This window comes from Epinephelus fuscoguttatus, linkage group LG6 (assembly GCF_011397635.1).
Source record: "Epinephelus fuscoguttatus linkage group LG6, E.fuscoguttatus.final_Chr_v1".
In the NCBI taxonomy this organism is placed as follows: Eukaryota; Metazoa; Chordata; class Actinopteri; order Perciformes; family Serranidae; genus Epinephelus; species Epinephelus fuscoguttatus.
In genome coordinates this window covers 9,378,313-9,399,213 of record NC_064757.1, presented here as the reverse complement: position 1 = coordinate 9,399,213, position 20,901 = coordinate 9,378,313, and the positions used below count along the sequence as shown (strand labels likewise).

The 20,901-nt window shown below is 41.8% G+C and overlaps 1 protein-coding gene across 1 annotated transcript; it reads left to right on the top strand.

The window, feature by feature from the left end:
- Window positions 1-8,578: 8,578 nt before the first annotated feature.
- tcima (transcriptional and immune response regulator a) lies at window positions 8,579-9,608 on the top strand. The gene has a single exon (XM_049578369.1). The coding sequence runs from the start codon at window positions 8,721-8,723 to the stop codon at window positions 9,021-9,023; it is 303 nt and encodes a 100-aa protein (XP_049434326.1). The 5' UTR covers window positions 8,579-8,720; the 3' UTR covers window positions 9,024-9,608.
- Window positions 9,609-20,901: the final 11,293 nt, after the last annotated feature.

Here is a 20,901-nt window from a genome sequence, read left to right as displayed (position 1 = left end):
TGGGAATACACTTATTTGTTTTCTTGCCACGATCTGAATAACAAGACTGATGTGACTCCTGTATCTGGGTGGTATCAATTTTCTCAACTACTTCTCCGCATGAATCTTTGGAAACTTTTCACCTCTAATCTTCTATTAGCCTCATCTTTATTTAGTGTTGAACTAATGCGCAGTACAAGCCCCAGGCTTGACACACGAGTACACTCAGCATGACATTTCCTATCAAAGGATCTATTCTCTCAGATTCATCAAGACACTGGCCACAGATGACTTGTACATCAATTCAGACTTGCGTGTTCCTCCCACCCATCTCTCCGATATGACCTTGCCCTCCCGCCGCGATGAACAATGGGCCTGCTGTCGGCCGGCTCCAGCACTTTCCTTTACCTGGCGCTGGACCAAACCCCATCAATTCATGTGGTTCTCTGTTGCACTGTTAACTCAACGCAGGGTCAGCACATTTGACCATCTCATATCCGCCCATTTATGCAGCGGTACATGAGCATAAGTCTGTGGTTGTACTGGAAGTCTACTAGTGTCTGTGTAGATCAGCCAACAGAAACAGAGATTTGATGAATAAATGAAGTGTATATAAAGGTAGGGGTGATGGGGTTAAACTGATAGGGGAATATGCAGTCACAGTTTAGGTTTTTTTCAGTTCACTTATGTATTTTACAAACCAAACTGTGTGTGAAAAATCACACAAATGACCAGAGACTCAGAAAAGTCAAATGCAACGTAGTTATATTGTCACCTCTCCCAGTTCACTCAGCAGAGTGTGAGACTCACCCAGGCTCCATAGAGACTGTTTCTGCTTTCAGTATAACAGGACGTTACAGCGCCTCAAACACACTGAGTCACTGTTTGTTTGCTGGTGCAGTGTTATGGTGACCCAGTCAACCTGTTGCGTCCTCCCTTCACCTCCATCCACTGGCTCTCTTGTTTCCCTCCACTGTATTGCCATGGAGACAGTAAGGCATCTGAGCTCCTACTAAGCTGTCAGCAGCAGTGCATCCTGGGTTACCTCAGCTATGGGTGAACAGCGCTTCCCTGTGCTCCTCTGCTCTGCAGCCTCAGCTAATAATAAACAGAAGCTGTAACAGTGTACAGGGGCATGTGTGTGTTTTATAGCTGTTTTGCTCTTTGTGCCGATCTGAGCTTTGAACTGATGAGGGTATTCCTGTTGTGTAAACAGTTCTTAATCCTTAACCATAAAGCCTCCATAACCAAGACTGTAATGATGTGTTTTGTGCTTATCTATATCACTAAATTAAAGCACACACTGCACTTCGTTCTGTTTCACATGTTGCAGGGAATCAGTTCAGACTGGGAGATTCAATAACAAGACCTATGCTGCATCCAACATCATATACTATTAACTTATTTTTGTATAAATAAACAGTAGTATGTGCCTTTTCAAATGCACTGAGCTGTAACTACCACATCACTTACTGAGAGCCTTTTTGCCATTTGGAGATGTACAACTATGCTAACCTTGGCACACATGTTACACCCTACACACTGATATCTTCAAAGAATAAACTACATGAAAATGCAAAGTACCTGCTTGCGGATATTTTGCATCAAACTATTCATACTAGCAGTGAATCCAATTTGTGATAACTACTGGGATCCTATTAGCCCAGAGCAGCATCTGTCCGTTTGTCTGACATAAGCTGTTGTGTAGCCTCTGTGTTGTTGTTTTATAATCCTTTAAAATACTTGTGTGCGAAAACTAGAAAAATCAATCTTGTTTAAAAAAATGTCAGTTTTTGACTTATTAATATTTGTGTTTTGTGTAAAAGTATACAGGACTAAAAATAATTAAAAGAAACAGTATAAAAAAACAACAACATATTCATGTGCAAAATAACTGCATGAAAAAAACACCTTCAGTGTGCTTCAAGCTTAAATCGAAGTGTTACTGATGATACAGAGCTGTTTTGATTTGATTTCAATGATAAATTCAGTGAAATCAAACATTTTTTTCTTCGTTTTTTTTTAAGATTGCCTCCTTTTTTTCTGTTTTTCCCCATTAAAAAACATTGAGATAACCATGATGAGGATAGTTGTCACAAGAGCACAAGAAGAAGGCTGTTTTACTGTCCATATCTTCCATAAGCTAACATTACACACTGAAAGAGAATCTATTAAGGATATTGTTTTTGAGGGACTCAAATGAAAGTAAAAAGTGTTACGACCAACCCCATTCTCCCCTACCCCTACCACCCTGTAGACCAGTGACCTTAATATGATCCACCTGATCCAGTGGGGCCTGGACACGCAGGCACAGTTGAGGAGCCTGACTGGGGAGCATCATGTGGACAGATGTACAGTAGATTTGCCCTTGGGCCCCTGCGGCGCAGCCAGCCGTGAACCGAGCAGCAGTAGCCGGATTGAGCCGGTTCAGTGTAATGGTGCCTTGCCTCGGTGGGTTCAGCGCTCAGTCATTTAATCTGCATGCACAGACTGGTCCCTGGGTGGAGGGGGGTGGGGGGTGGGGGGTGGGGGGTAGATCAAGTGAGAGAGGGAGGAGCAGAGGAAAGAGGAAACATGCACTCCGCTTTGCGTGCAAGTGTTACTGCTCGGTCTGTTGTGGCTCTGATGCTGCTCACCCCAGCAGGTTTTGAAACATGCACCACTCCTACCTGCCTCATTAAAAAAAAACCTTGGTGATTCCTCTGAAGTCTTTGTGCAGGTTTCAAAACAATTAACTTGACACGGTGCTCATTTTAACTGCATTCTATGTAAGAAATGAGCAACACATAAAAACAAAAAGGAATACTTTATGAGGCAGCTGCATGACTCCTGCATTATGTTAAATTAAGTGGATTTTTTAGGTTAGTCTGACGATTACATTGAGCCATGCTGGGTTTATAGCCTTCTTGCAATGTGTCACGATGAACTTCAAATAAATGTTACCCATTTTACTCTTTTCTGGGAAATCTGACCCTGATTCGCGTTTTGCAACTATTATTTTCAGCTCTTATTTACCATAATTGGGCCGTTTTTTATTGCCTCAACTGGGCCCCCTGCTTGCACAATGCTCTTGATTCTACAACAGATTCTTGAATAATATTGCTGTTTTTAGTGAGTCAAGCTGACCTGTGTTAATGTCAGGCAATAAGACGTGATGACACCCACAGTGCCAGTAAAATCTGAGTAATGTTTATGTGCTTTAACCCCCCCCCCCGAATCCTCCAGAACCAGCCTTTATCCCACACTTTGCACTACGAGGAGCTGTATTCACAGTTAGTGTAATACACACAAGAGCACCAGTCCCCTAGAGAATCACTCTCCCCAAATGTCCTTCCTTTATGTGCTCATGTTACATAAGCAGCCACTTGCTAAACAGACACGCAGGGTGTTTGCTGCCAGCGACAGATTCCAGTAAGGTCCCACAGTCAGATATAAACACAGGCCCAAATTAAGACATGTATTGTCTTACAGTAATCACAAACCCTGTGGGAATTCATTTATCATCATTAATACCAGTGTATATTATTGTGCTACAGTGTGCCATGAGTCATTTAATTTTGCTTACTGCCACTGAATCTTGTAACAGCTGTTAGATTGTTTATACCTCCCACATAGAGTTTCTCATTATAGCATTATCAATAGCATTATGTATTTTCTGGTGGGTTTTAAACACAGAATCATATGACTGTGAACTCAAAGGTCGAAGTCTCACCATAACTGGTGATAAAGCTGTTTCTGCTTGCCTTGTGTGTTGATAGTTGAAATTGTCTCGGGTATCTGGGACATGTTCAGCTCACACAAGAGCAAACACAAATTGAAGCATTTCCAAAACACAACATGTCCAATTTAGAGAAACGCAAACACCATATAACCTGAGACCTGTCCTTCAGTATCTCTGAATTAGAGAGGATTGAATGAGTGCAAATGTTTGTCTTTGTATGTCACATACTGTTTCAACAAGTATCACTGTTTGTTCAAAGGTTTCCCTTTCAGCTCAGGGCAGGTTGTAATGATCATATATATGTATAAAATTTGTACTTATTGTAAAAGAAGGGAAAATCATAAACGGCTTCACAACAAGATGATTCTGCTGCTTTTGAAGGAATAGTTCAACTTTTGGGAAATACACTTATTTACTTGATGCTCATATGAAGCTACAGCCAGCAGCTTACCTTAGCTTAGCATACCGATCAGAAAACGGGAAACAGGTAGCCGGCTTGCTAATGCTATCTTGTTTACAAAAGTTGAAGAGTAGAAACAACAAGACGTGGTTTCACAAGTGGTTGTGTGCCTGATTATTTCACAGCTGACTGTCTCGTGGTTGTTGCCTCATATGTTTTTTAAAGTTCTTATTGATCTTTTTAAAAAAAGGGTTGGTACATAGTTACAAGAAGAGCCTAAGATAGTGTCAGGGTCACAGGTTGGACACTATCACAAGACATGGTGTAAAAATTTCAAAAGAAAAAAGACATCATACAGTGAACTGAAAGAAGTACATAGTACATATCTCTATAAACAGATGTGAGCAAAAGGGCAAGATTTTGGTTTCCATTTTTAGTCCTTCTGTAATCAGAGTAAGAACACCAGCAGTAAACAGTCCCTGTGGAGAGGTGGAACACATTGGCTATCATCTGATGACAACTTTTTATTAGCTTTTTTTCTGCATTCATGTGCAGATATCTATTTTTAGAGATTAGTCGAAATAACCCCTGCATGGAGGAGGAAGTCTTGGCCCAGATATCCGCTTGCTACCCTGGATCTCCTGAAATATTGGTCATTGCCATGAGAGGCTTATTGTCGTCAGAGTGACAGCCAGCAGATTCAAAGATTGAGAATGTAGTTGAAGAGAAAACATCTCAAAGTCAAATGCAATGTTTGGCTGTGCTTGAAAATATCTTAACTCCATGAAACTCTACATAGGTCCAAAAAAACGTCGCACCTTACCTCCTACTCTCCTATAGACTCATGCTACATCTACCATTGCATCAACCCAATCTTTCAAATCTGGAACTTTCTAGCTATGTCTGATAGCAGTTAGTTTGTCCTGCGCGCTGAGGAGTGTGACAAAGCTTCAGTATTTGTTGACCTGGGAATAAGAATAGGTTTGACACCTCACAAAGGAGATAACAGCGCACACTCTGACGCTACAAGCCAAGTTTTACCCGTCTTCACGGCAACACTAAAAACAGCATCTCTGAGAATGATCCCTCTGGTGGGAGTTTTGCAAAAGATCAGTTTTCAGTGACCTAAAATGCAGTTTGTGTGTTGGCAAAAAGCCAAAACACATAGAAAAAGCTACATTTTGGAATATACCCAAGTACATGTGGAAGGGTGTCATAGGACTTCCTAATAGATAAAGAATATTGGCTCAGTGATTGATATTAGACTCCATATAAAACAGCGCGCCCTGTAAAATGGTTTCTATCTGTCTACCTAGTGTGTTACATAACCTTCCTGTTGTCTTCCTAAACTGTGGGATCATAAAAGCCAAATCAATTCGGAGCATTTCCAAATCCATTTTTGATTTTAAGCTGAAGGATTTTGTAACCGAGGTTGGCTAACGCCTTCTTGTAGCTCAAGACATCTCATGCAAGAGACAAACAACTCTGGAGGTGGTTGCAGAGACATGTGCTATCACATTTTATTACTTAAAGTACAGTACAACCATAAACAAAGACGACATGGACCAAATCATTGCTAACTGGTCTAGATAGATAATGCTGAACATTGACCATGTTACTTAATCAAGGTCCTCTTAAAGTTGGTGCAAGTCTCAACTTGCTGCCTCTTTTTCTTATCTGTGACCTGGACTCTATTTTAGGAACATTTAGGGAGTGTGGTTATGTCATTAGAGCCAAATGGTAAACATCTGTGGGTAGAATCTTATCTATAAAAGATACACGAGGGAGTAAACCTGCTGTCTCCTGAGAATCCCTCCCCATGGAGAAAAAGATGACAGAACTTTGACCCCCCAGTTAAATTTAGTGTCCCTTTTGTTATGATAAAGCGTGAATGTTCGGTGTGGACAGGAGAATAGGGTCAGCAGCTCAAGGCTCCAGTTTCCGTCCACTGAGATCTCATTGTGCATTGCTTGTCCCTCGTGCCACGGGGAAAATGTCGGGGTCATAAATATGCCGTTTCCACCAGCTGACACTTTTTTGTGTGTAAGTGCAGTGAAATTGTCTGTCTCCAGTTATAACTGTCACACCAGCTCGAGACAGACAGGTATCCTGTGGTGACACATTGTTCTGACAGCCCTGAAAAACAAAGCTGTCAACAAGGATCTTAATTATGGTTCACCTCAGACTAAGCAAGGATCTTTATTGTTCGGCTCAGCACAAAGTCAATGCCATGTGCCAGACATACCAAGCATGAACTTCATTCTGCAGAACTATGGAGGGAAAAAACACTTCCTGAGCCACTTGTTGCTCCTGACTGTTTGTCCATATAAGGAACTATAAGCATTGGTCACACTTGTGAAGGGACAGTTTCTTAAAAAATACAGGAGAGTTATACCAGCATGAGACTGACACTTGCTGTTGTTTATGAGCAGAGTTGCCTCTCAGAGGGTAACGCCTTGCAGCCTTATCAACACAGATCAGCCAGGCTGCATGGGCCACGGGTCGACTGCACTTGTAAACACAACTCACTCAGCCAAAAGCCAAAATGTGAGTCAAATATTTTTAGCACTGCTGACAGGAAAAGGGAGATATAATCTTCTGTAACAATTTTGGGAACAGTGAAAAACACATTTTTAGTAACATTCATGACTACACTGAAGTTGATTAGTGTAAATTACACGTTTAGAGTAACACTTGAAAAATAGATGGCAGTCTGGACACAGGACTGTATTGTAGGAGCTGTGTAGAAAAACTTCCATCATTAGGATTAAAGGCTACATTTACGTCACAGTTCCAGCCAGTGTAGATGGATGTCCAAATAGGAAAAGACCACTCATTCAGTAAACACATCTCTCTGTTAGAGAACACACTAACAGTTTGATTTAGCTTAATCTTGGTTTATAAACTGGTTGCGTGCCTTGTTAAGCCACTTAAATAACAAATCAAAAGTCACAAATGACTCAGATGAGCCGAGACATCATGCCTTGATTGTCACATGTGTGTCCTACATGTGTCACGTCACTGGTAATAACAACATATCATACGTTAAACAGATATAACACACATTATTTTACATTATAAACCAGTAGTGGAATGTAACAAAGTACATTTACCTGTGTACTGTACTTGCACTTTACTTGAGTATTTCCAATTTGTGGTGCTTTATACTACACTCCACGACAATTCAGACACAAATATTGTCTTTTTAACTCCTGTGCTGTCACTTATGACTGCTACACTTCAGCTAACTGGTTACTTTGCAGATGAGTTTATTATATGATGCTTAGACTGAACCACTGAACAGTAAATAAAGTACTTAAATTTAGCAGCAGCGGCACACACATGGATGAGTCATTAATAACAATCTAATAATATCATATGTAGTAATTTATATAGTTAACATGTAGGCCACAGTAACCATTCTTCTCTATTCATAATTGAAGTACATTTTGTTAATGCAATACTTTTAGATGTTAAACTTTAATGATTCTACTTTAACTTCAGTAGAAAGTACTCCTTCCACAGGTGAAGGGAGTTAACAGTGTCTGAAACACATCATTTCACAGACAACTTGTAATATATAATAAGGGATAACTGAAGGGACCTGCTGGGCACAGGCCCAGGGGCTCCTCTGGCTTTTACCTGCAAAACGTCATTTAAATTAACATGTTCTGACCGAAAAGGAGACTTGGAAATAACAAAAAAAAAAAAAAAAGAAATCAAAGAATACCACAAAGAGATGCAAAGAAACTGTAAAGAGACAAAATAAAACAGGGAAAACAACCACAAAGCAACATAAAATGACAACAAAGAGACACAAAATAACTACAGAGACACAAAATCACTACAAAGAAACTCAAAAAGACCACAAGGAAACAACTAAAAGGAGACCCAAACCAACAACCAAAAGAGACAAAACAACTTTAAAGTCTGCCTTGCTCATATGTAGATGAATTGGTGGGGTCTTGTGCATGTCTGTGCCCATGGGGCCCCTTGTCTCATAATCCACCCATGCCTCCCAGATAAAGATTATGGGCATGTTTTGTTGAGTTAGTGTTGAACTGAGTGAAGTGGTTGGATACCTGAGTGAAACTGGTCGTTAAAGATAAAATTAAATAGATTTAGATAGAAGTAAATGGTGATTTTTATTTATTTTTTTTTAAGTGATTTAAAAATAAAAAAATCTATTAGGGGCAGCTGGCAATTATAATATGGTGCATTTTACATGGTGGCGTTTGGTTTATATTACAGCATTCTACAACATGAATGCACTATTTGTTTACTTCAAATACCATTCAGAGAGATGAGGTGATATTTTGGACAGAGGTTTCATCAGTCAGACTGCCATGCGTGTTCGCCGGTCGGGGAGCTGCAGCAGACTCCCAGAGAGGCGGCGCCTTTGTCTGCTCCACAACTGCTGATGTCACCGCTCCCGGCGGAGCGAACCTCCCACCACAGCCCTATAAATACGCACCGGCTCAGCTCTCCAGGACGCACTCACTCAACCCTCTCAAGCCACAAGCCGCTCCGGCGAAGCAGTGCGCACCTCACAACTCATCCTCAACGAGTTGCAGGGCTACACTTGGAGCAGAAACGCAAGACATCCAGCGGAGAGACAAGATGTCGTCCTACGTGTCCTCAGAGTGCCGCCGCGTCAGCCCATCTGTCCACGGCAACAAGTTTGACACGGCGCACCGCAAGAAGGCCGTGGCCAACATCTTCGAGAATGTCAACCAGGACGCGCTGATGAGGCTCTTCCAGAAAACGGGCGACATGAAGGCGGAGGAGAGAGTGAGGAGCATCTTCTCCTACACCCAGGACCCGGAGGAGACGTCCCGGGCACTGATGGCTCTGAAGCAGCGAAAGAAGGACAAGTTCCTCCAGATCGCGGGCATGGTCCGGCAGCTGCTCAAGATACGCTGACTGTGTTGTACCAGTCTTTTACCGCCTGTGTCTATCTGTCGGCTCGTGTGTGAGCTGAATGTGAAAACACTCCCAATGTGACTGGGTTACCGCCGCAGATGCGGCTCACCTTTCGCCTGGAAAGGAGCGTCAGGTGCGGAGGAGAATGTGCAGCGGACCGCCTGGATGGCAACATGCCGCAGCTGTCACCTCATGGATGGAGGTGGCATCGCAGAGTCCTGCCTGGAGCAGATGGAGAATGATGAACTGACTGGGGATATGAAGGGCATACGTGTCTTTCCTGAGACTTGAATTCAATAATGCATTCCTGTGGATGCCTGACTGTGAAGCAGCCCCCTGTACAGGTGCACATCACTGTGCTGATGGTGTGCACAGCTGCAATATGAGACTCTATAGTGCCGAAGAACCTGCCTACATGAATGCCTGTCCTGAACACATGCCTTGTCTCAGCTTCACTAATGAAACTTCTCATTGGTGGCCACTAATGTGTTATTGTCACTAAATGCTATAGCACAATGGTTTGCATTTGTGATGTGTTCCTTTGATATTTTTTAATAAATTATTTCATTGTATACAAAAGTTGAACCTTTGTTTGTCTTTATTACACAAGTCTCTGACATGGTTTTATTTTGTGTGGCATTTATGCCGTTATTGGTCATCACATCAGGTCAGATGAGGTTAATATCCTGTTAAGTTGTTGAGGGGCATCACAGGTGTTGACATTTATCACCTTTATCACTCAAGGATTAGTGAGGTGTCAAAGCATGAGAATGGACTGCAAAAACCAATTAAAAAGAAACAAAGAAGCCCCTCTTTATGCATTTTAAGGAAACAACAGCAGTGAAAACACAGTGAATGAAATTATAATAATCTTACAATTCTGGCACAAATTGGATTTGTTTTCTTTTGCTCCAAGATGAAATTACTTTTTAACAATAAACCCATCTTAGCCATCTGCTGTCAAACAGCTGTGACCTTTCTGTTGCTCATAAAAAGTGAAAGCTCTCAGATCAACAGTCCACATCACCATAAAAATAGGAACGTGATGTGTTAGACTAATTGTAGAAAGATTCACTTTACAGAAATGTAATGGCTCGTGTGGAGTGCTGAGTCATGTAATCTAGGATCAGAATTATTTCACAGTAAAAAAGGCACATGATGAGCACATTTCTTCCTGTATTGTTCTTCATTCTGACGCAACAGAGGGCGATTGAAGGGAGTAGAGTTACTCATGAGAGGATGTGGTTAACCTCCATGGGGTTTCCCTCACAGCGCTGTGTGCCTCACCAGACCAGCGAGAACCAGTTTGGCTCAGTTTGGGCTGGAAGGGGGGGAGGGTGGGGGTTGGACGGCTTTGTACACACAGTGTGTTTGCGCTGGAGTCTATTTAATCATCCCTGCTCTTGTGATAAGAGCATGTCTAAGTAGCATTACAGGGTTTAGACGGGTGGAGGTTTCATATCCTCACCTTTTGATTCTTCACTCTCAAGGAAGGCTTTAATGATCCCTCCATCACTGCAAACATCTACTACATTTACACCCCAATTTCAAAACCTTTGTGATGTATTCTACAACGTTTCATCAGTGGCTGGCTGTGTACAGTGTGTAGGCTTAGCTGCAGACACACAGATCACTTGAGTGGATGCCTGCTAATCTGCTTGCTTTGATAGTCCCTCTACCGGCTCAAACCAGTTCCCTGGGTTGTTGCGCATGCATGACGACATCTGACTGTGGGTGCTGCTCTCGTGTGCTGAGAGATATGGGAAGCTCCAGTATCAGTCATCCTGAGGCGGGGAAGTCTCAGGTGAATAAGCACCTGTGCCTGAGTGCTTGTGTGCTGATGCCAGAAACCAATTACTCCAGGCCACAGACAGACAGCCAGACGCTCGCACTTTGATCTGAACTGAACAACTTTCAAAGATGAGGCAGAAATGCCTTTTCAGTACTGGATAAATAAAAAAATAAGAAAAAGGGGAAAAGTATTCAAAATCAATATTCCCAGCATTTTAATCATCACTAATTTTATGAAATTGCTTTCTTGCCAAGAGTTAGATGAGACCCAACATGTCTGTAAATATGAGACTAATCTCTGTTTATAATCTTTGTGCTGAACTAAGATAGCTGGCTGCTTCTGATATCTTAATATTCAGCGCACAGACATGATAGTGGAGCCAGTCTTCTCATCAAACTCCACAAGTCTACTAGCGTATTTCTCAATAAGTCGAACTACTCCTTTAAAGGATTTATGTCTCAACACTTTCTTAAGAAAAAAGAATCATTTAATACTAATAACACCTTTTGAATATGTATTTTATTTAAAGGCACAGTGTGTAAAATTTAGGGGGCTTTAGTGGTGTTTAGCAGTGAGGACTGCAGATTTCCAACCAGCTGAAACTTCTCCCAGTTAGAATACCTCCAGTGTTCATTATTCAGGAAGTTTTTACCAGGAGCCGAATTATCCACAGAGATTTCCTCATCTCCAAGAGGAATGGACCCACTGATTTAAACTAGAGAAAATACTTTATAAAACAGTTTCACATTAAAAAAAATCTGTTTTTTTTCTGACACTGGTAACTATGGTGTCCAATGCGAAAATGCAAGATACATTTCTGTTTTCACAGGAAATTTAACGTTTACATAGAGTCTCTTTCAAAATAAACGCACAATTGACTTTTTTTTTTTCCTTCAACAACAAACAAATGTGGTTAGGTTTAGGAAAAGAGAACTGGGTTTTAGAATCTTACAGGATGCAAACACTGCTCTCATGGGTTAAAGTCTGTGTTTGTTGGGCCCATCCACCACCCCTCCTGCCAGCCCCGCTAGGACTTTTGCCGCTTTAACCTTCGTCCTTGTCCCACCAAGTTTCCCCTGACGCCGCCAGGCGCTGTTAAACTAAAATGGCAATCAGCCATGTATCATACCAACATTCAACATTAAAGGACGCCTTTTTTTGTTGGTTTCTGAGGTTGCAAGTAACTGCCCAAGCACTGGATTTGGACGACGAGGACCTGCTGCCTTTGTAGATATAAATGGCTCATTGTGAGGTAATGTCAGAGATGGGACCAAGTCACACATGTGCAAGTCTCAAGTAAGTCTCAAGTCTTAACCTTCAAGTCTCAAGTAAGTCCCAAGTCATTTTTTCTTGGGCAAGTCAAGTCAAGTCACAGGTTATGTCAAGTCAAGCCAAGTCAAGTCCTGTAATAGGTCAAGTCAAGTCCAAGTCAAGTCACCTTATTATTGTAATTTTACCTGCAGAATCTGATCTTAATAAAGTGAAAAGACAAGATATAAGTAACTGTCAGTAAACACTGACTTCATCGCTGCAATGTTTACTTTGCAGGGACACACACACACACACACACACACACACACACACACACACACACACACACACTAACCAAGGCAGCGGCCAAAATCACCCATTTAGCTCATTTAACCCTGTGTTGCTCGTTCATAAAACGTACAGCCGGTCTTGTGATGAACCGGTCGGAATGTTCGCTCACGTTTTCTGGGGTTAATGTTAGCAAATAAATTAAAAAACAAGTTCCACCAAACCGACCCACCCCCCCACCCCTGTATCGTATCAAGCTAACGTTAGCTAACTACCGACTAACCAGATAATATTAGCTTATTGACAAGCACTAACTGGGCAGAATGACTCTTCAAATGACGAACAAAGTTTGAAGTTGTTGCCTGGCTGTCCGAGATGTTTATGCCACATGTCTTGCATTGTGCTGTTCGTCTTTTGCCGTAATAATGGTAATTCCGAAAGCCGAAGACGATGACTCTCGGTACCCCTCCCGCTGACATGTTGATGCCTATCTGATATAAGAGGGTGTGTTTCTCCAATAAACACGTAAGGTACGTAGAGAGGGCATGACTGATTGACAGGGTAGTGATCCAATCATGACAACGCCATTCTCAGCCTGCGCTCCTACCGGGTAATCGACATTATTTTTTAAATCAATTTATTAATTTTATATTCTAACCGAAAACATGATGTGAATAACGCTCAAGTCATTCAAGTCATCGTGTCTCAAGTCAAGTCAAGTCCCGAGTCTTTAACTTCCAAGTCCAAGTCAAGTTTCAAGTCATTTTTTGTGAAGTCAAGTCACAAGTCATCAAAACAGCAACTCGAGTCGACTCGAGTCCAAGTCACAATGACTCGAGTCCCCATCTCTGGGTAATTTAAGCACAATGATTCTTATTTTCAGGTAATTATTCACAAAAGAAAAAGTACCTATATTTCATTTCTGCCAATATATCATCTTACATCCTACACGCTGGACCCTTGAATGATAATCTTTAGCCAAGGTTACAGAGGTCACAGTTCACCCACCTTTTAATTCACCTCTTTATCACAGTTTGTTAATCATGCGTCTATTTTTGCTCTTTTATCTCTCAGCTGTCCCTTTTGTTTGGCTCGTGTATCTAACACCAGGCAGCTTCTTTTATTGGCCCCCTTTTCCCCTTTTAGGGCTATCCAATTGTTAAGGAAGAAAAGAAAATATTCAAGGCAATTGTCTTGGCTGTCTTTGCTGTGTTGGCAGCGGTGTGCAGGGTTGGATGCGGGCCTGTCCTCTCCCACCCTCTTCCTGCCTTTCATCGGCCTTAGAAACGTCGAATGCTTTGATGTCAACAGACAGTGTGGCAGACAGCCTTTGCGCCTGGAGGACAGTAACCACAGAGAGAGGAGGATATAGGGTGGAGGTGTGTGTGGAGCATGGACAGGGGTACAATAAAATTATTGAAATGACAATTTAACAAATGGTGTGTAAAACATAAAATTAGTGTTTAAAGAAACTGAAATGCAATTTATTTTTACACCTTTGGTGTGATGTTTTTTATGTTCAGAAAAGGTTATTAGAGCTATCAGTGTGCTTGAGACTTAGATGAAAGACCAGAATATTCATCATATTCCAGAGTCCTTGTGCTCTCCTTCTGATAAACATACAGAACACAACACAGCTACAAAGAGATCTAATTCATCCCTTTGCCGGAACAAAGAGAAATGGTTACAGCCTGGCTTCTCCCTGTTTGGGCAGCCAATTCAAGACCTGGCCTGCTCCCTGAAAGGTTAAATAGTCTTTTTCTCATAAATACAGTCAGTGGGGGTTGGAAAAAGAAAGAAAAAGAAGGGGAAGAGATGGAGAGGCGCTAGATCAGTGATTACAACACAGGGAGTGGCAGTCAACTGGATTCCAGCGCAAACCGGTTCAAACCAAGGTCTGTGATGAGGAACTAAGCATGAGCTGTACACAGGCTTAGGATTAGTCAGCGTTCGGCTGGAAGATCCTGCCGTAAAATCAACAGCCCTCGACATTTTAAGTCAGTGTCCTGTGATAAAACAGTGTGGGCTGTGACACTTGGCCGGTTTCACATTAACAAAAGGCTCCTCTTTATTCTATATTTAGCTTGTTGTTTTATAAATCAAGCTGCTGGATCCTGAAAAAGGCATCAGGGAGAGATCCAAAATTGGAGAGCCAGTGACTAAAATGATCATACTCTCATTTATCAGACAATAAAAAAAGGACTTCTGTTCACACTGCTTATTTTAATAAGCTTTTTAAAACAAGTGGAGGAGGTTACCAGCAGCTAGTGGTGGGTGGCTGCTGGACTGTTTAATGCTGATACTTAATTCACCAAATAAATGTATAAAATGTATTAATAGAAACTTTAATGGGTTAGAGGTGTTCAAAATCATGTGAAAAGATATACATTAGGGGTGTTTAGACCCAAAACAAGCCTTGCCTTTGTAACAGTCGAATATATGAAATGTGCCTTTAACATGGTGTATACTGTGTCGCTTAACAGCAACGTCATCAAGCAGCGCCTGTTATGATTTGAGTCTGTTGAAAGCGCACCCAACGCTGGTCGGACGGATACCTACGTGCTCCTGCTTTTTCTTTTATCTCTCAACATAACAGTGATGATTGTAAGTAAGTGTGGCAACTATTCTGTTCATGTATGAAATCGTAGTAGCCATAGGTTGGAGTGTTTTTAAGTTGACGTAAAAATAAACGACGAGAATTTGTGAAATCCCACACTCGTGTGGAAGTGAGTTTCTGCCTGTCGTCTAACTCCAAAGAGCTACACAGACCCAAAACCATTACACCTTAAAAAATGAAGCGGGCTACATTGACAGGAAGTCTGAGATAAAGTAATATATCCATGAGTTTGAAGGCTTATTATGCCAAAACACTGCACAGAGATTTATAATATTATAGGCTATGGAAAGATCTTACTGCTCTGGAAAATGATCACAGTCATTTACATTTGTGGTAACAATTGTAAAGTAAACAGAAGAAATATGGTGTTCAAGTTGCAAAGTAATGTACCAGATATGTTCTTGCATTAAAATGGCCATTGAAGCCTGATGACATTGCATTGTGTTCTGGAAAGGTTGTGCCAGATTCATCTTTTTCATCAGACAACCTTGCACTTTTTTAGGGGAGTATCCTTCTTTGGCATCCTAATTTCATCAATAGATTTGCCTTATGTAACGAAGGGACTGTGTTTTTTCATTCCAGGTCAGCATTGGTCTGAATATGGCCGTACACATGCCGTCGGGTCAGGCGCTGGGTGCTACTCTTGTGCCTTTTCTGTGCCAGCTTTCAAGAGCCTATCGGCAGGTTGCATCTGAGGTTGCTAAGCAACATCAACAAGCACCATATCATAGCCTATTTACCTGAAATCCTTCCTCTCCCAGGCGCTGTTTGTGCGTACACCTATTGTTTGTGGGACAGATCTAAAACTCTGGCAGCCCAACACTAAAATAATCAACTTCTCAATATTTATCACAGACTGATATTAATGGAAGAAGGGAAAGATAACTGTCAGCGGTGATTGGTTGGTCCTTATCACATGACATGTGGCCATGTTCCAAAAATTCCAAAACTCAGGGCGTGAAGTTTATCTCAGGGCACAGCTGTCATGCCCTGAAAAAAGGGCACTCGTGAACACATTTGTACTGCAGTTTGGGCATGCCTACCACTTGTCTACATTGAAAACAATGAATTCATGGATGCAAAATAAGGTGGCGTGTGCACGGACCCTTAGGTTAATGTGGGTTAGCAAGGTTAGCTTAAAGTTAGGATAAAGGCATGAATGACTGCTAGTGAGTGACCTTGGCCATGCCAAATGTTTTTATTCACCCCTTCACTCATATTGAAGAGATATTGGGAGACGAATATTACCTAGTGTTAATTTCTGTGATCGTGCCCTTAAGGATGGGGCTTATATGCTAGTGGCTCTGTGAGGCTTTACTGAGGCACAGTGGTGTTTTGAGTTAACGGCTAACATGAGCATGTTATCATGCTCACAGTGACAATGCTAGTATGCTGTAGCCTATAAGGTAGCCTATAATGTTTACCATTTTTCACTTCATTTTAAGATCAATGTGTTAGCAAATTTAGTGAAGAAATATTGGACAAATTAAAGTTCTGGGGAAAGGTTAACATCACCAAAGTTATCACAATTTATGAATGTCTGTACCTAATTTTGTGCCAGTCCAGACAGTGAAGGTATTAGGTGGATTTGCTGAGTATATTACCACACTGGAGTATGATGATTACCGTTCTGATAACCAACACAAAATAGAAATTTTTAGTTTTGTGGTTAGAGCGCAGTGAACTTAATATTGCAACCCGTGTCTTATTTAGTTAAATCTGTTTAATCATCAGTTACAGGCTCTGACTGCTGAATGCAGTCATTATGGGAAAGTGAAAACAGAGCTGGCTGTGAATGAGTGTTTAGCTTGTCACATTCAGATCTTTTAAAATCCTCAAGCACCCTTCTCCTTAACACTGACTGACAACACTGCCTCCTCTTGCACAGTGTGTTTGATTGTTCAGTTCAAAGCACTGCCCTATTTTCTCCAACACGTGTCAAAAGCAGCTGGCAGACTGGCTGGTCAGGATGGAGCAAAGGTCAAGGGGTTACTGTGATGTAAGATCCATACAGGAAGAGGGTCAAATGTGTGAGAAGATGAAGAATGCAGGAAAAGAATGGGCACCAACTGACAGACAATTTTCCTCGAAGCGCCGGCCTGTCTGACTCACAGTTTTTCCCACAGGGACCCCATGTGTGTAGTGGCATCATCCGGATTAGCTCATGATGGGAATACACAAGAGGCCGACTGAAAATGAAACACATCCCTCGCAATCAAAGAAGGATTCCTGGAATTTGGCACATTTGCAATCTCTGATTGTCTTTGTGCAGATATCTTTCTCTCTGGAGTGGAGCTGTACAGTCTTTGTTGTTTTTGGATGAGTCAGTGTATTGTGCACACAGAATTTGTCCTCACACTGGTACACAATTTGCTTGCCTCACATGAACGCAGTTGTACATGTTGCGTCAGAGATGTGCGTAGGTGGTGACCCCTGCCACCTGGACGGCATGCACAGTGGGACCACACAGACGCCATGACGCTTTATCCACATCCCAAGCAAAACATCCGAAACATTATGGCAGCTTGGGATCATACTGTGGTTTGTGACAGCGATCCATGCTGTCATTGCGGCTGCTTGTCGTTTCAACAAACATGGTCTGGATGCAGACGATGATACAGAATATTGGATAGAAAATATGACCATGTTTGGTAAATGTGCTGTTGTTTCAAGGATTAAGGAAAAGTTTCAATGTGTTTACAAAATCAAATGATTTCTCCTGAAACCCGATCATATTCTCAGTCTTTGATTGTTTAGCTGTGACTCATTTTATTAGCTACAAAACAAAGCAGGACTACACACCCTCTCTTAAACACAAACACTTTCCTCTGAATTTCAATGCTGTTGGTCCCCCCTCTTTTTCCAGATAAAGCTCTGGTCTATTCTCCAGCCAAACAAAACAGAGTGACAAACCAAAGTTAAATCTGTCAGAATATTTACTGCATCTGGCATATTCCTCAGAGTGCTGTCAAACACTGCTTGTTTAATGGCCAGATGGAGGTTGGGAGTCAAGGTGGGAGCAAGTTCAAAACATGTTAAAAGTAGCTTAATAGGGAGGAAGGAAACCAAAAATATCAAACTCCAAGACTACAAATGAAATATACTATACTGCTTTTCCAAAAAAAAAAAAAAAAGAAGTGAAAATGCAATTATTTTTATTCAAACAAGAGAAAATTTGCTAAAATAGGTAATAGACTCCTTTCTCATCGCCAGTATGCCTTTCAGTATTTTCTTTTCACTGATGTCTTGTGTTGTGTCATGCATCCCTAGTGTAGTAGTTAGAGCACTTGTCTTCCATGCAGAAGGTCCAGGGTTTGAATCTTGCTGGGGTTGCAAGAGTTTCCCACTGCCGAATCAAATGGGATCAGATTAATCTGAGCTGAGTCCTCAACAAGAGTGCGTCTCAGGCATGTCGAAGACTGGAGGTTCCAGACGTAGAAGCGGATTCATGTTGTGTCATGCAGGAAGGCAGGTTAGTAAACAGTAAAAAGAAGCATAGAGACCAGTGTCTGTGCCAGTGTTGCAAAAATGGTGACTTCTTTTTTATATTTATTACTTATTCAGTCTGCATTTTAGTTTAATTTTAGTTCCTACATACTGTGCACAAGTTTCAGTTCTGCAACCACACCACTAGATGCCACTAAATCCTACACACTAGACCTTTAAATTTCAAAAAAAAAAAAAAAAGTTTATATGTCATGTCTCCTGCCACTGTGTCTCTGTAAACAAAAGTGTTCAAAAAAGATAGAAATATTTTTTCAACTTTAAACCAAGTCCTCTGAGTACCCAAAACATAACTGCGGAAAGTTGTACTTAAACCAGCAACAACCCTCGCCACAGAACCGCTGAGGAGCCACCATTTTCTTGGTATAACACACACCACCAGCATGGCTAAAATGTCAAATCATGACACTGCTGACCATGCACAGCTGGCTAGCCTGCACACACTGCAGCAAATAATGTCTTTTTGTTTGCAACCCAGAACATTTTGCCTGTGCAAATGTACCAAATTTTTGTCTTGACTAAATAAACAGAAAACTTATTATCAGTGAAAAACTGTTTTTGAATAAAGACGCTGTCACCAGCTTTGAATCTGGTTCTTCTGTCATTCATTTGATATGATATAAAATAGCTTGTTGGCTGTTGATAGTGATGCCTCACAGTACGATCACAAACTGGCTGTGCAGTTTCACATTTGAAATGTTCGACTCAAGGGAAAAGATAAATCCGGAACACTTGGGAGAATTAGTGCTGTGTAAGCAGACGGTGAGTAAGCCCAAGGGCTGGATCTTCTTCTAAATATTCTGAACTTTATTAACCTCTGCATTTGTCACTGTCTCCCTGACAGAACAGTCTGTTCTTTGAGTTTGTGTGAGATGAGTCCCTGGAGTTACAACAGAGTCATGTCCAGGGCTTGGTCAGGATGGGGGCCTCTATTGTTCACATTTGTCTGTATCAGTGTGCGTTTGTATGTTGTGTAAGCATTTGTGTGTGTGTATGTGTGTGTTTCAGTCAGCTCTGGAGAAAGCCCTTTCCTGTGTGGCGCTGGAGGTTCCTTCTGGGGCTGGGCGGCCGGGGGCCTTGCAGACATGCTGTCTCGCTCCAGTTCCACCACAAGGCCTTACCATTGTTCTGCCCTGCACTCCCTTTGTCCTGTTCAGTCTGCCAACCCCCCTGCCCCCCTCCTCTCCAACATCTCCACCCTCTCCTCCTGTCTCTTGCCCTGCAGGTGCAGCTGATCCATGGCCGAGAGAAGGAGGAAGTGCAGGCCTAGAAACAATAGCAGACCTCAGCTCCTATTTATATATCAATTCTTTGTTTTATCTATGAGTTTGACATCTTATTTTGGGGGGTTGGCATCAATTTGTGGAACTGTGTTACCACATTGTATTGTAAAACCCCCTGTATCAGCATACAGACCTGTTGGTGGCCAACAGGGTAATGGGTTTTCTCCTTTGACCTGGTTGCAAAGATCATTTTATAGGGTACTTTCATTGGGTTATTTTATGCTGTGGAAATCACCCATATCTCCAGTAGAGATTATTTTACATTTTAGTAGCGTCATCTTATCATACATGCAGAGGGAATAATCCTGTCTCAGCACATATTGGGTGAAAGGCAAGGGAACACCATGACTAGGCTGCCAGTTGAATACAGGAAGTGCAATAAATGTGTGACGTAATGAATGGATGGTGGTGCAGTGCTAAGGGTTGACAGTATCTCAGCTGGCCAAGTGCAATCTGTCAATGATAAAAACCTTATGAGTGTCCAGAGAGTACTTGAGAGATACTACGGGTGAACGTTAGAATACAGGTCAAAGTGTTGTGCTGGTAAAATGTGGCAGACAGATAAGGTGTAACAGGGCATTGAGTCCATGGCCTGGTGCAGCACGGCCATTTAGAAATTTGAAGGCTGTCTCAGACTGAATGGACTCTGGACTGTAAATCGGTGATAGTGGAAGGTGAGGTTATTGCTTAGCATTCACACCTCAACTAACAACAGTAGCCTACACACACACACACACACACACACACACACACACACACACATACAGCCAGTGACCCCTCGGACACTTACCTAACTTTTTAAACCACCATGAACCATTGTCTCAACAACTGTCTGCTACAGAGGGCTAAAGGGTTCGTTATGCTCCAAAGGGACTTCAAAATTATCTACAGGCAAAATCTTTTATAGCTTTTCAGAATGGCCACATTTGGAAAACCTGTTGTCATAGGGAGGTGTGAGCAATGTGAACTCCTCCCTACTCATCATATCTTGATGCATGGGCAGAAGCCTCAGGTGTTATTATAATGACACTGGGGGAAGACTTCTGTGTTGTATCTTGAAGTAGGTGGTCTGTGGATCTCGACGCAGAAGGAGTTTAGGCTTAAGCAAAAGCAAAAGTTTGTTGACAAACCAGTGTGTCTCAA